This window comes from Camellia sinensis, chromosome 8 (assembly GCF_055761805.1).
Source record: "Camellia sinensis isolate YWXY chromosome 8, ASM5576180v1, whole genome shotgun sequence".
Lineage (NCBI taxonomy): Eukaryota > Viridiplantae > Streptophyta > Magnoliopsida > Ericales > Theaceae > Camellia > Camellia sinensis.
In genome coordinates, this window is record NC_138968.1 from 137,537,071 (window position 1) to 137,553,307 (window position 16,237).

Here is a 16,237-nt window from a genome sequence, read left to right on the forward strand (position 1 = left end):
CCAGAGCTAACCAACTGAAAAACTGAGCCTTTGGAGGTGCTAAATTTCTCCACATGAACTTTGAAATGCTAACCATGGGCTCACCAAGAGACTGCAGCTTTTTCCCAACTTAAGCCACAGAAAAAACACCTGAAGGATTAGCCATCCACAAGCATGAATCCTCAGATAACTGATTTAGATTTGGTGCCTCTGACAAAAATACATGAAGACTTTGAACTTCCTCCACCTCCCAAGCTAAAAGTGGTCTTCTAAATGCTAACTTCCAATCACTGTCCTGCCCTTTTCGTTGATAAAAAAAACTACAAGGAGCCTTCCTTTTCAATTGATAGACTAAACAACCTAGGAAATTCACTCCTGAGACTTGTGTTGTTAAACCACCTATCCAACCAAAAATGAATCCTTTCCCCATTCCCCAAGACAATTTTAAAATTTTGTGCCAAAAACTTATCCACTACAATAAGTGATGAGCCTAATGATGCAATATCCTTCCATACCTTAGCACTCATGGCATCAGTCACTGGTTCTGGAGTCCACCTACCCCCAAAACCACCAAATCTGCAACAGACCACCTGTTTCCACAATGATTTATGCTCTTTACCATACCTCCACCACCATTTTAGCATTAAACACACATTAACCTCACTCATCCTTCTCACACCTAACCCCCCTTGAGCTGTACTTTGACACACCTCCTGCTACTTAACTAAATGAATTTTCTTTTTAATGTCAGAACCTCCCCACAAAAAATTAGATTAAATCCTATCAATTGTTTTGGAAACACCAACAAGCATTTTAAAGATGGATAGGAAATACACTGGTAAACTTGACAATGCAGACTTAATTAAGGTCAATCTACCTGCAAAAGACAAGTATCTCCTCTTCCAATATGCTAATTTCTTCTTATACTTTTCCACCACTGGTTTCCAAGTATTGCTTCTCCTTGGATTTGCCCCTAAAGGTAAACCTAGATATGTAAGAGGTAATTTCTGACTAAGGCAATTAAGTTTTTTAGCAAACTCCTTAGTTAACCCCTCTTCCACACCAATGCCACAAACCATACTCTTATGGAAATTAATCTTAAGGCCTGACACCACTTCAAAACACCTTAGAATTCTTTTGATCATAATGAGTTCATTCCATGATGCTTCACAAAAGATAATGGTGTCATCTGCAAATTGTAAATGAGAGATTTTTAACCCTTGATAACCCACTAAAGCACCTTTAATCAGCCCCTTTTGTGTTTACTCTCTCCAATAGGATTGTCAAGCCTTCAGCCACTGTATTAAATAGGAAAGGTGATAGTGGATCACCTTGCCTCAACCCCTTTTGAGGAGAAAATTCTGTTGTGGGTGATACATTTACAAACATTGAAATCCTTGGCGTAGAGATATACTCCTTAATCCACCCCACCCATTTTTGACCAAATCCAAAATTTTGCATCATTGCTAGCAGAAACTCCCAATTAACTGAGTCATAGGCTTTCTCAAAATCCAATTTAAAAATGAGACCTTTTTGCTTTGGCTTTTTCTACCAATCCACCATTTCATTAGCAATTAAAACTCCATCAAGAATGCCTTTACCACCAAGAAAGGCAGTTTGAACTTCCCCTATGAGTTTAGGCAGCACTTGACTGAGTCTTCTACATAGCACTTTAGCCACCACTTTATAAATAGAACTAACCAAACTAATAGGTCTATACTCAGACAAGGCTATGGGGATCTTCTTTTTAGGAATCAAGGAAATAAAAGAGCTATTTACATCCCGAGCCATCTTCCCAATACTGTAGAACTCTTGAAACAACTTGATAAACTCTCCTTTCATTATGGACCAACATTTTTGAATGCAATACAAATTGAAGCCATCTGGACCAGGCGCCTTATTTCCATCACAATTTTGAATAGCTGCCCAAATTTCTGTTTCACTAAACTGTGCTTCTAGAAGCCCCTCAGAATCTGTAGGACTTATAGATAAGAAAAGGCCTTCCAACTTAGGCCTACACTTCCAACTTTCAGCAAACACTGCAATGAAGTGATTCTCCACTTCATGTCTCATCATACTTGGATCTTGCACTACAACACCATTTACTTTCACTAAATCCAAGAAATTTTTCCTCTGTCTGCTGCTTGCCATCAAGTGGAATAGTCTAGTATTCTTATCACCACTTTGGGCCCATGACATTCTAGACTTCTATAACCATATCCTCTCCTTGGTTCTTCTGAGATGCCACACTTGAGTTCTAACCTCTCTTCTTCTTTGCACTTCAGTTTCCACCAAGGATCTTGATTCAGCTTTCAAGTCCCATTCATGAAGTTCCTCAGCAGCCTTTTTCAGTTGATCATCAATATTACCAAATACCTCCTTGTTCCACATTCTCAGATGTGCTCTCAAAATTCTCAATTTATGCATGAGTTTATAACTAGGATTACCCAAAAGCTAAGCCCCCTCCTAGACCTTTTTTACTTCATTCTTGAATTGAGGGTGAGATGTCCATGCATTGACAAACCTAAAAGGTTTTGGCCCCCAATCCCGCTCATCCTCCATCAGCAGAATTAGGCAATGATCAAAAATGTCTCTGGCTAATCCCCATTGTTTAAATTTACACCTCTCCAACCACGCAGGGTCGAGCAAAAACCTATCAATCTTGCTCCACCTATCCCCCGCCATTGTATTACACCATGTGAATAATCTTCCTTGCATAGGTAAATCAGTCATCTCTAAGATTTCTATGAACTTATTAAAATCTTTCATACCCCTCTCTCTTCTTAAACACCCCTTCATTTCACTCATAAATCGAATCTCATTAAAATCACCTCCTAAGCACCAAGCATTGGGGTAAAAAGGTTTCAAATTAATAAAACACTCCCATAACTTCCTCCTCTTCAAAACACCATTCGGAGCATATATATTACATATTACCCAAGGGAAAGATTGAGAAGATATACCTGAAAGGAGAATAAAATTCCTTGAACTACAGCAATCAATCAGCTGAAAAACGTTGGTATTCCAAATGCAAAGAAGGCCACCAGCACTTCCTTCAGCATCAACCTCCACAAAACCCATATCCTCCATTGGCCATAAAGATTTTATAAAATTAACATCAACACTGGCTCGTTTTGTCTCCTGAAGCAGCAAAACATCGATTTTCCTTTCCCTCACCAAGACTTTAATTTTACTCTGTTTTTCAGGTCTTTTAAGACCCCTAACATTCCATGACATGATCTTCATAAGAGCTAACAACAGCCTCAACCCCTCTTGTTCCGACACCTTAAGCCGTCACACCCTCCCCTACAACTCGTCCCAAATCTTTTTCCTCTAGCTCAATTAGTCTTTCCACCACTTTATCTTCCTTCCCTTCACAATTTAGAGTGCAACCGTAGCTTGAGCTTTAGTAAGCAGCTGTCCTCTTCTTCTGGAATTACCACTTTGAGACACGGATAAGGAAGTAACAATTGCTGCCGCTCTAAGGATCACCCCATTTTTTAAGCAGTTACTGAATAAAATCCCCTTCTGATTTGTCTGGGCACCTTTCATTCTTCTTCCTTTCATTTGGTCAACTCTTTTCATCTTTAAATCAATCCTCTTTCTTGTTCTTTCAGTGACCCTCTGCGATGGGCCACCCCTCTCATGTTTGTCTTTTTGGGCTGAGTTCCTTTTACATATATAGGCTGGGATTGGGCTATACAATTACTCAAAGTCGAACTGACTTGCCATCTTGGCCCAATATTCATAGGCTGATCTTTAGCTCCATTTATCACAACTTCTAAATTGATATTGGGCCTACCACCCTCCGTCCCATTCAGACTATGCATAAACCCACTAGTGCACACATGGTCATCAGCCCCTTGAGCAGGCCCATGCACCTCTTTTCTTGAGCCAGCTACCTGCTCCACTCCTTCTTCAATACAGCAGCCCCCATCGTTTGTTTTCCCTGGAGCACTGTCAGTTTCTTTGACAACTGAACCAGACACATAATTATTACCTTCGAGCAGGCTATCTGCCACCCTCTCCATTGTGTGATTGCCATTACTTGACACCTCAATACTTTTTTCCACATTCTCATCATCGTCGTTCTTTGCAGATGAACCACCTTCATCTTCATCTCCACCTTCTTTTCCATTATCAACGACTTTCGGATATGCAGCATCAACTTGTCCTCTGTTTTTGGATATTTAATAGAGTTCAGCTTGCATATTGGATTCCAATACTTCATTTTTGTGGCAGCTATAATCATTATTGCACTGACAGATACTGACTAATGGCTCTTCATACACTTGCACTTGATAGGTCCTCACATTTCCTACTAGATTGATCACCATATTGATAGGCTCCATAATGTTTCTGATTATCCTAACTTTGCCAAACAGAAAGTGCTTACCCCCAAGTGTATCTTCATGGTATTGAATTACTTCTCCCCATACAGTACCAATATCTCTGAAGGTTTTTAGATTCCAAAGATTGAGGGGAACACCCACACAAGTAATCCAGACACATCTCTCTTGATCCATACAAATCCTTTCATCCCACTCAGATACTTGATCACTCCACTCATATATCCACTCCCGCATCCAAGCTCTTTTTTCCTTCATCTGTTGATGAGAGCTAAATGATAAAATTACTAACTTTTCTCCTCCTTGTTGAACATCAACACCCTTTACATTTCTTTTTTGCATCTCCTTTTTAAAATCATGAAAAGAGAAAAATTCTTTGAGCTTCACCAGCAAGCTGTCATACAGCCACCCGTTACCAGCCTCAATAGCTCTGATAGAGACTTTTTGTTTTTCTTGTTTTCCGCCATTTTGACCTCCTATTTGAACCACATCTGCATATGTCTTACCTTTATTTCCCATCAGAGGTTGTATTGGATTCCACTGCTTCTTCTGCTCCATACCTACCTCCCTTTTATTAGTTAGAATCTGTCTATGTTGATCAGATTTACTGTACACCGCCATTTTCACTTTCAAGGCCCTATTATCACACCATAATCCATTAGTTTTTTGCCTTGCCACCTCTACAGCAACCTTGCAATCATACCTCACAAACCCAAATCTTGTTCTTGTTGTTTTCCTCATTTTCATTGGTATGAAGACATCTTTAACAACACCAAATTTGCTGAAAAGCTTAAACAGATCCCTGGGGGTCATGGACTCCGGGACTTCATCCACGAATAGAGTGACCAACTCATTCTCCCTTAATCGACCAGCTTGATTACTCATCTTTCTTCTTCTCAGAACCAGATTCCACCCTTCTCTTTCCATATTTCTATCTTATTTCTTCTTTCAGTGTGAATACATATTTTTGTCACTTGGATCAAAATTTTAGTACAATACAACAAAATCACTCATATGCTATGGATCAACTATTTTATGATGAATAGATGAAGAAAATGTTGGAACGAATTTTCTTTTTGAAACCACTTGCTTCTTCTTCTTATTAGTGAAATTTTATATTGTGTTTGACTTTTGTATTTATGAAGAGAAAAAAAGGAAGGAAAGAAACAAAGATAGATAAAGAAAAATAAGTAGAAACTATATGCATGTTTTTTAAATTTAAAAATCTTTTATTTTCTTTTTTTCTTCGCAAATCACTCCACAAATCTAAACTTAAAACACAACCTATATACATTAGATATTGGGTATAATGGTTAAGCCAAATGATTATTACTCCTAATCAAGGAAATTGAAAATGTAATAATGTTTCTTGATCTCATTTTTATTTGCATATGTACATGACCTAGAAAATTATTAAATCAATCCAAACGACTATGTAGCTATGAATAAAAAAAAAAAAAAATTCCTAACCACTCTGGCGTCGTTTGGGAAGAAGGGTTGGGTTGGGTTGGGTTAGGGGCTATTTTAGCTACAAAAAGACAAAATAGGCTTTTTAGCTCAATAAGACAAAACATCATATCCAACCCATAATCATTACATTCTTTCTCTCACAAAAAGTCAAAAAAGTCAAAAAGCCCTTCTCAAACGAGATTTTTTAGCCCCAGGCTAAAATAGCTAAAAAGCCCAAAAGTCTAAAAGCCAATCCACTTCCTAAATGAACCCATATATTTCCATTGACATATAAGGTGATGGCACAAAAATTTCAATTTTAGAGCCATAAAACCATCTCTTCAACAAAAAAAGGCATTTCACAACATCAAAAACAAAAACAAAAACAAAAAAGCATTTCATCTTCTTCCTAAGCCCATAGGTCTCAAAATTAAACGGGACTTGTTTTTCTTCTTTACATTTCGTTTGTATTACGCCGTTTGACCTCTTGAATAGTCTTTAGCATAGCATTTCCAAGGGTTAAGAAGAGAAAAATAAAGAGTAAGATAAATGAAAGTCTTGTGTGTTCATGAAATTTGCCCCATTTTTTTTATAAACAAAAGGGGCTACCAATTCATCGTCCATTCCTACAAGATAAAAATAGAAAAATCATGAAATGACAAACCAAGCTATCACAATTCTTATCCTCATCAGTTATCACTCTATATTTTAAGGATCAAAATGCATCCTCTAATGTAATCTCATTCTTGCATCGTCCTCTTTTGGCGAGATGTTATACTGTTTTCTGTTACCTCAGACCTAACTATAAATATTCATCAATAACATGTAACATGTGAAAAGAACTCTGTTTTCAAAGCAGAAACAAGCAAATAATTAGTAGGAAACCCAAAGAATAATAATAAAACTGTTTTTTTGAAAAAAAAAGCTATGCTATCTTGGCCACAATATACTTTATTTCTAGTTTTATTGAGGACTTTGCCAGATAACAAGGCTTCTTCAAACCAATGACGGATTCAAGATTATCACTACGGGGATGCAAAAGTATGTTTGGGATGCAAATCTTTATATATTTTAATTATTTTAAATTTTCTAAAATAATTAAGAAGTTAAATGGTGGCGAAATTAAGAATGGTTTCGTTTACATTTCATTGACTTGACAAGTATACTGCAAGCTTTATCTTCAAATCAAATCAAATCAAAAGGCAAACTTCTACAAAGGTCAAAGGAATCCAAGTTTAGCTGCATATGAAGGACTAAAAACCCCACCTTTGTTGATAACTACATGTACAACTGAATCAAAAAAATAAAAAATAAAAATAAAAAATGGAGCTAACAAATCAGAAGTTTGAACAACCTAGCATTTACTGTTTTTTTAAATAAAAAAAAACTAGTATTTACATTGTTATTGATATCTAGCTTTGATCAGTGTATTTGGTAGTTCTCAAAAAAACCAAAATTTCCAGCAATATATTAGAAACAAGAACTTAAAACTTTATTAAATGTACACTTGAATCTTGTCTGCTCTTCTTAATCTTCCCTATTTCATTCAAAGTTACTGTTTTTCCTCCTCAACATTAGCCTCTTCAGTCAGAAGTTTTTGTGTATCATTTCATTCCCCAAGTAAAACCAAGCTAGGAATGTAGGCATGCACACAAAGTAAGAAATGAACAGCATGAAGCCCAAGATCCCTACGTCATTGATTCTTGGGATTATATGCAATCAATCCATTCCTTGAAGACAAAACAAGTTCACCATTTGCCCTCAAGAAAAGTACCTCTCCCATTTCCACCGTATCAATGGTGTATAGTTTGGTCCAAGACTCTACCTTACCATACTCCTTCACCCATACAAAACATTTACTAGAAGAAATGTAAGGCTCATGGCACACAACAATTGACTTCCTAAATTCTGCAATAGACAATGTCAAAGGATTCACTTTAACAAGACTTTCCGGCAAATTCAACTCTCCAAATACCTCATCCCTCAAATCAAATAACAAAATCAAAGCATTAGACCTATTCTTATCAACCGGGACCCAATTGATGGTTCCATCAACGAAAGCTTGAGATGAATTATAATGTACGAGGCACATAGGCACAACAACACCAATGTCTGTCCAAGAACCCAAACGAAGTGAGTAAAGCTCAATGAAAAGGGGTTTTTTCAAGAGAAAATGATCAAGGCCCTCTTCAAAATAGGTCAATTTCAACACCTTATAATCTATAGTTTTGGGATCAAACCCAAATCCAATAACTTGACTAGTTGAAGCCAATTAGTTGAAGCTCTTGGCAATGGAAGAGTCAATGACTTCTTGATGATTGGGTTCCACAAAATCACATTGTTCATAATACAATAGAAATCATCTGAGAGACATACCAGACCCTTACAAGAACTAACAATTTGAAAAGCTTTATTGAAACCCCGAAAAGGGAATTGAAGCTCAAAATGATGCGAATCGACTGGATCATCATTGTTACTCCAATGTATGGTATAGTGCTCCTGATGAATTTCGATGTCGTCTAAGTGTCTGATGAGTAGAGGATGACTGTTGTTGGATTTGGAAACAATAAGGGTTCGATTGAGGTATCTGTTACTGAAATGAGGGCTAGTGATTAGAGAACACCATGCTTTGGAAACGCACATGAATTGAACGACAGTGTTGATTGGTAGTCTTATGAGTATTTTAGTCAACAGTTCCTTTGGTAGTTTGTCCAGCATGGTTCAAGTTAGGGATTGAGATTTCTTGGAGCTTCTTGAGAGAGAGAGAGAGAGAGAGAGAGAGAGAAAGTTTCTTGAATGGGAGAGAGAGAGAGAACATAGATATGAGTAGAGTGGGAAATGTATTTTTGGGTGCCTCTATTTACACACCACCTTTCATCTCAAGGCATACTACTACTCAATGCACACCTTTAGTAATTTGATAAATAAGAAATTTGTCCAATACACACTGCAATCTTCCATCTTTACCCTTATTCACACACTCTATCCACAATCTTCCATCTTTACCCTTACTCACTCACACACCCCATCCACAATCTTTACTCATCCATATTCTACACATCCACTTCAAAAACACACACAATGTCCCCCTCCATTCTTTGTTTCATTGTCATCCCAGAGGTTTAGGAACCAGTCTAAACCGATCTCCATTCATGCTGAAGACGACTTCACTCCATTCTCCTCTGGTTCACGATCCCCTCCATGGATGCACAGTTCTGGAAAAATAAAAAAATAAAAAAGTGTTATAAGTGTTCAAAAATATAGAGTCGAGCTAAGTTCAAAAGTTCGACTGTTGAAAACTGAACAAATGCTATAAGTTCGAAACTTATTAACCGAACATGTGGACTATGTTCGACACTAGAAAATCGAATAATTAGAACTTGTTCGGTTGTAGATAGTCGAACATGAGTACATTGTTCAAATTTGGGTATCCAAACGAATACAAACGGTTTACCACTCAGCAAATACATGAAAACGAAAAAATAAATAAATAAATAAATAAATATGAAAAACTAACCTTTTTCTTGCTCCATTGTTCCAAACCAATATTGCCAAATGCATCCATCATTCAGTCCAATCAAAATCTTCAATAATACGTACATTTTTTTATTGTTTCTTTAAGGGTTTTTGATTTTTGTTTTTGGGTTTTTGGGTTCTTGAGTTCTTCAGAGAGAAGATACGTAAAGAACATTTCAAAAGAGAGGTGTGTATTGTATTTATTATTGTCCTTTATGGTAATTTTACATAAGGTGCATATTATAGCCCTTTATCCTTTGTGGTTAATATTGTCATTTTACATTAGGTTAATATTGTAATAAAAAATAAACTAATTAATGTTGTGCCTTGAGATGAAAGGTGGTGTGTAAATAGAGACACCCTATATTTTTGTATCTCTGCAATTGCATTGACTTTTGTTTCTGGGTAGCGGTCGTTTTTTTTAGTGTTTTTTTTTTGGTTAATGGGTAGGGATTGTTTGGGAGTTGAGATTTTAGTAACCCTTTTGATATTTATTAGTCATAAGTTAAAGATTTTTTTTTTTTCTTTGGTGAATGTTAAGTTAAAAGGTTTCATTTCACTCACTCACTCATTTTAATATTTTTTTTTTATACTTTTTAGTTAAAAAATTTAAAAAAAATCACTACAAACATCTTTTTTTCATCTCATATTTTAATTAAAAAAATCTATTCCTAAACATTTCCTAAATTATTCTTACCCCTTCTAAAGTTTAAAAAAAAAAAACAATAGTCTTATAATTTTGATATGATTACATTAACTTTTTTAAAATAAGACTAAAGCAAAAATATATATATTTAATGTAGATATTTGACATACACTGAAATAAATAAATAAGATTTGCATATTAACATAATTACATTATACCAAGGGGAAAGACTATTACACACCCGGGTGTATACCACATGCACTTATAATTACAGAAGAAAATAGTATAATTTTATAATTTTGAGTTATAATATAAAATTAAAAAAAAAAAGTCATAATCAAACACACAAAAAATCATAATCAAAATTTCAAAATAATATCTTAATTAAAAAAAAAATTGATCATAACTAAAGAAGAAAATAATATAACTAAGAGTGTATATAATATGAGATGTGTATAATAGAGTTTTCTTATACCATGTCTTTCCAACTCTTTCACCGGTGGCAATTTTGGAAGGGTAAATTCATCTATTGCCAACCGTGCTCATGATTCATTATCACATCTCCATTGTCACTACTTTTTTAATTTTGTATTGTGTTTTTGCCGTCCGGTCAGCTCCAAAATTATCAAGAACTTTTTTCTTGGTCATGCTCAAATCATTAGTAATGCGGTTGTCTAGTTCTAAATATTTCATATTTGTAAGAATTAAGATGGCAGTTTCGTGCTACTTTTCAAGTTCTTCGATGTCATTGTCTCCACCCAAAGTTGTGGCATGTTTCTAGGTCTTCCTTCATTCTTTTTCTTTTTCTTTCCCTCAATGAGTTTCAGATTTGTAAATTTCTTCAAGATATTTTCTTTTGGGTTGTGTAAATTTTTCTGGTTCTGTATTAAACAAGAACATATCATGACTTGAATTATCTATATGCATTTGTGCAAGTTAGATGTCCAAACTTAAATCGTACTAGAATTTATAATTTGGGAGTGTAACCTGAAAAGGAAAAAATAAAAATAAAGGGAAAGAATGAGAAATTGGCACCGGATTCTTTTAGGCCATGTTTGTTGAGCCTCTTAAATGGTGGGATTGAAAAAGGGGTGTGGTACTAAGGGCCCTATCGAATTGCTAATCCCACCTTTGCAAGATTAGTATTTCTAGGACAGTTGGGATTCACAATCCAATCTTATAGAATTGAATGATTAAACATTATTTTGCCCTCATTTTATAAAAATAACAAAATCACTTTCTTATATAATGAGATCTTTTACATAATGTCATAAACTTAATCCTAACCAATTAATATGACCATATACTAGTTACATAAATAAACGCAATTTATCTTATATATCTAACCACTATTCTAATAATCTCATCACTCTTTCAATCTAGGAGATTAAACTTTTATGCATTTCCGTCTTGTTAATTGTTTTGCTTTACCACTGAAACCATGACTACTCACCAGCAGAATATAACTCAAGGAAGGGGATCCGCAAAGGATAACGGATGCTTCAGTTATACTATTGTGACTCCATCACAAGTCCTTAGAAAACCCAATCACTACTCCAACGATAATACATAAATTAATGAAAGTTTTAAGAGGCTTTACACACAAAATGATGTAAAAGGCGGAATAAGTCTCTGTTCTACAGAGAATAGAAAAAAAGGTGAGGCATCAAAAAACAAAAACTAACTCTGTGGAGGTGATGCAGGAGCTACTGACAGTCCCACAACAAAGCTTTCTTCACCCCGTTTCATGGTCCTATTTCCTGCAAAGATCATGTATATTCAACAATAAAATACACGAAAATTGTCACGCAAAGAAACCATAATTACCAAATTCAATATGATTTTGAGTAATTGTACATTGTCTACAAAGTCTATTTATTTTCCAAATTAAAATTTTCGTTCCGGTTTAATTAAATTTTGTAGAATATATTGAACTTCTCTTTACCTATAATTCCTATCATTTTTAACAATGAGAACTATCAAAAGTTTCGAAAGATTCACCCTGACTTCCCTTTCGGAAGTTCCTATCATTTTCATCGTAACTTTCTAAGTGACCACAAAATTGCAATAGTAATAATAATGGATTTAATTATCCCGCACACAGATTCCAATATTTTGGCAAATATGATGCTGTCATCTACAATCATCAAATGAAAAGATTCATTTTAATGTTTAAAAGCTACGTGAGTTGCGGCAGGGCTTTTGATGTTCAAGTTCCAAGCTAGGGCTTCAGCAAATAAATATAATTTGGCAAACTAGAAACTTTCCTTTATCTAATTCCTTTAAAAATTAAATCTTTCCACAGGAATCCCATAAATTAAATTGCAAGAACTGGGTTGAGAAACATTTCACGACTATCCAATCCAAATTATCACAAATAAAAACTTCTAAGGTCCAATCTAAAAATTATCTCTCAAGATGTTAGAGGCTTTTTCCATTAAATAGTGAGCAAGTCAGCATTATATCTCTTTTTTTTTTTTTTTTGTGGGTGGGGGGGAGATAAATGTCGGCATTGCATCTCAGTTATACGCCAATCTCTCCAGCTCTCCAGTTGGAAAAAAGTTTCGTTGGAAAGAAGGGATTATTTTTCTTTAAAAAAAAAAAAAAAAAAAAAAAAGCACTGATTGCACTGAAAAGGTGTTTGAAATAACTTTTAAAAATTAAGTAGCAGATAAGAATTGGTTCAAAATCGTTTCATAATCCTAGAATGTAGAATATGAGCATTAAAATTACATTCATGTTTTGCTATTTTCATTAGAAAACAAACGGAGCAAAGGTGTATTTGGGTTCCCTCCAAAAAATTCCACTGTGGAGAACACGACAATTTTGAGTAACCAAAGCCCGTATGCGTCTTCATGAAGCAAGCCACAGGTTTTTTTAACCGCGGATCATAATTGTCTAATTCTCAATGCTTATCATGAAAACCACCACCCCCACCAAACAGGGCTAATCTAGTCAATATAAATTCAACCACCCAAGAAACAGATTGCAGTGACAATAACATCATCATAGATATAAATGGTAAAGTAATACTTCAAACATAGAATCTATAGGAAGACAAATGTTCCAAAAGTATAAAAATATCAGAGTTGAACGCATATTTCTTGAAAGAAGACTTCACTACATTTATATCTAGTTAAAGACTATATGCAAACAGGCAACTAATAAAGGAATGGCTTACCTCAATGCCTCCACTTCTAACATTTTCCCATTCCCGCCTTTCCCGGCTTCCTAGTCTTGAGCTTGAGCTTCCGTTGTAGCCACAACCCTAAGACACAAGAGAATACACATAAGAAACGAAATAATACTGAAGTTAAAAGAAACTATTACTCACAACGGAGCTACTGATGTCAATTTCCACAAACTGATCTTTTTCTCCTAAAACATAATTCATGCATACTCAGTCATTGCAATGGGTTAGCAGCATTTAAAAGATGTTGCCTTGATTCAACATAATGTTTTGGTGTTCAAAAGTATACGTATGTCTATTCCACATCCATAACATGAACAAATAGCAACAGCAAATGTAAGCTATAAATTAATCAAGAACGAGTAAGAATCATATCTCGCCTTTTGTTCCCATTAAAAATGTACGTTGCCTGTTCTTCCTGTTCTTTGTTGCTATTCTTTTTTGTTCGGTTTCCTTAACAAATTCATGCCTCCCTGAGAGTCCGTTCGACCCCCTGACTAAGACCAGGCTCTCAACATAAGTATCCACATAAAACAAGTAGCCAATACCATGGATCCCATGATTCTTCTTTTCTTTTGTTTCAGGGTCATAAGACACCAAATTTCCACTACTTACCAAAAAGACTTCACTGTTCTTCCTAAACCCAAGAACCGGCCCCAAACTTTCCTGATAATCGATGATAGCAAATAGTTTAGTCCACGACTCAACTACACCATACTTTTCCATCACCCACATGTCATATCCTTTGTTAGCACTAGAGCAAACATGATGCATCACACAAAGTGATTCCCCAAATACGTTGATCTTCAGGTTTGTCCAGCGCTGGGCAGCCAAGCTATCTGGTAGAAAAACCTGCCGGAACAGCTCATCACACATATTGAAAGTCACAATCAAACTGCAGTGAAAACTTCCATTTGTTTTCCGATCATATGCAATCCAATGTACAGCCCCATTGATATAAACCTGTGGTGATCGCTCGGGAATAATGCTTTGAAGACCACAATAACTAATGCTTTGCCAACATCCCCTGCTGACCGAGTAAAGCTCAACCTCGGGTGGAACAATGTCAAAACCATCACCATCTTCGACATAGGTAACCCTAGCCACTTTACATTCATGATTGATTGAATCAAACCCAAACCCAATTGAATGCATAAAAGGGCCATGGGTTTGAAAAACAACACTGGGTCTTGGGAGGTTAAAAGATTTTCTAATTGATGGGTTCCATAAAATGATGGTGTGTACATAGCACATGTGATCATCAGACAAGCAAACCACACCATTGCAACTACCCACAATCCTGAAATACGAATTTACGCTATGAAATGGAAAATCAAGCTTAGCATAGTCATCGAGTGTGGGATTGTCATGGTGTATTGAGAAATGCTCTTTCCTAGGACGCTCAGAGCAATGTCTAAGCAGTAATAATGGTGGGTCTTGTTGTTTGTTTCGATTGAGGTGTGTGGAAATGAAACTAGGCCTAGTGATGAGAGAGTACCATGATTTGCAGACACTTGTGCATCGAAGGAGGGTCTTGATGGGGAGTGCTGAGAGGATGTTATCAATCCACACTTCTTCGGGTAGATAGTCCGACATTACTTCTTCTTCTTCTTCCCTTTTTGTTTGCACACACAGATGATGAGAGGAAACCTCTTCGATTTTGGTTCATTAGGGCTCGTTTGGCGGCATAATGTTTTTGTTAGAGAGTGTTTGGTTCGGCTGATAAAATTTGAATAAAATATATTTATATTTTATTTAATTTTATATCTTTTTTTTTTCTGATTTTATCTATTAGGAATTTTTTAATTTCGAAAATTTTTAAAGAATTTATCTTTAATAAAACAAATAATTTTTCAAAATAGTTACTTTTTAAATCTTTCAGGGGGAGACAAAAAAAATTGACTTGCAAAGTTGGGTTTGGACTTTTTTTTGTTTAAAATTCATAAAAAAAATAAAATAGACTAAAATAGTTAATAAGATAAAATATCATATTAAATTCATAATCATTTTATTTTTCTCTTACAAAAATCACATCTAATTATAAAAAAATTCAATTCTCTTTAGAGACACAACAATTTTATCCTACTAAAATAACTAAAAATTAAAATAATTTACTAAAATAACTAACTTCATAAAGGAGACCAATGATATGGGTCGAGAGGAAGTTCCAAAACGAGACCAATGATGCGGGTTGAGAGGAAGTCTCGTATAATATGAGAAATGTTATGGGTGCACTCCCCTACCTACAATTTGCACCTTATTATGAAATGCGTAATTTTATTATAAAATTTCGTAACATTAATTATAAAATACGTATCTCATTACAAACTGATATAATAAAAAATATCGTAATCAAGTCATAAATTTTTTCAACATCAATCACAAAATTATGAATATTTTATTATTTCAATTTGAGACGAAATTATATATTCTATAATTGATGTTATAAAAATTTATGATAAAGTTACATACTTTTATGTAACGTGCAAAGATATTCACCTAAAGGAGTGCACACCATGGTAAAATTACAAATCTTTTACCATGTTCCAATGTCATTAGGCCATGTTTGCGAAGCTTCTCAAGGAGTAGGATTGAATTAGCAATCTCATGGTCCCATCTTTGTGGGATTAGTATTCTCATGACAATTATCATTCACAGATTAATCTTATGCTCTTATTTTATAAAAATAACAAAATTATATATAATAATTTTTTTTTTACATAATTTCATAGATACAATCTTAATAAACTAATATCTTTATATTAGTGCACAAACAAATGTAAGCCTCCATTCTAATAATATCATACTCAAACTGACTATACTTATATCTCACCTAACCTAACCCACCAATCAAACAGGTAAAATATAGAACCAACTATTTGCCCCATCAACTTACAAGCTTTGCCACACTCTTTTTCGAATTTGGAGATTAACCTGTAATACATTTCCTTCTTGTTAAATGTTCTGTTTTATCACTGAAATCAAGTTGACTACTCCCAACAGAATATAAATCAAGCAATGAGGATCCTCGGGGGATAGGGGATGATTCAGTCATACTATTAATTACGACTCCATCACAATTATTGAGAAATCCCGATCACTACTCAA

The 16,237-nt window shown here is 35.0% G+C and overlaps 2 protein-coding genes across 4 annotated transcripts in view; both read right to left on the reverse strand.

The window, feature by feature from the left end:
• LOC114276196 (F-box protein CPR1-like) overlaps positions 1 to 14,846 on the reverse strand; it is a 113,864-nt gene extending 99,018 nt beyond the window's left edge. The window contains exons 1-3 of one of the 3 annotated variants that reach the window (XM_082883571.1): positions 13,510 to 14,836; positions 13,121 to 13,207; positions 7,123 to 8,992 (exon numbers count right to left, since the gene is read on the reverse strand). In XM_082883571.1, coding sequence (XP_082739697.1) covers positions 13,137 to 13,207; positions 13,510 to 14,725 — 1,287 coding nt within the window. In that variant the 5' untranslated portion in view covers positions 14,726 to 14,836 and the 3' untranslated portion in view covers positions 7,123 to 8,992; positions 13,121 to 13,136. Of the gene's footprint in view, positions 1 to 7,122; positions 8,993 to 11,402; positions 11,700 to 13,120; positions 13,208 to 13,509 lie in introns of those variants that run through there. The other 2 variants (XM_082883569.1, XM_082883572.1) reach the window with 2 other exon arrangements.
• LOC145798099 (F-box/kelch-repeat protein At3g23880-like) lies at positions 7,471 to 8,495 on the reverse strand. The gene is made up of 2 exons (XM_082885568.1): positions 8,018 to 8,495; positions 7,471 to 7,889 (listed from the first exon to the last, which is right to left on the reverse strand). The coding sequence occupies exons 1-2, from the start codon at positions 8,493 to 8,495 to the stop codon at positions 7,471 to 7,473; spliced, it is 897 nt and encodes a 298-aa protein (XP_082741694.1).
• Positions 14,847 to 16,237: the final 1,391 nt, after the last annotated feature.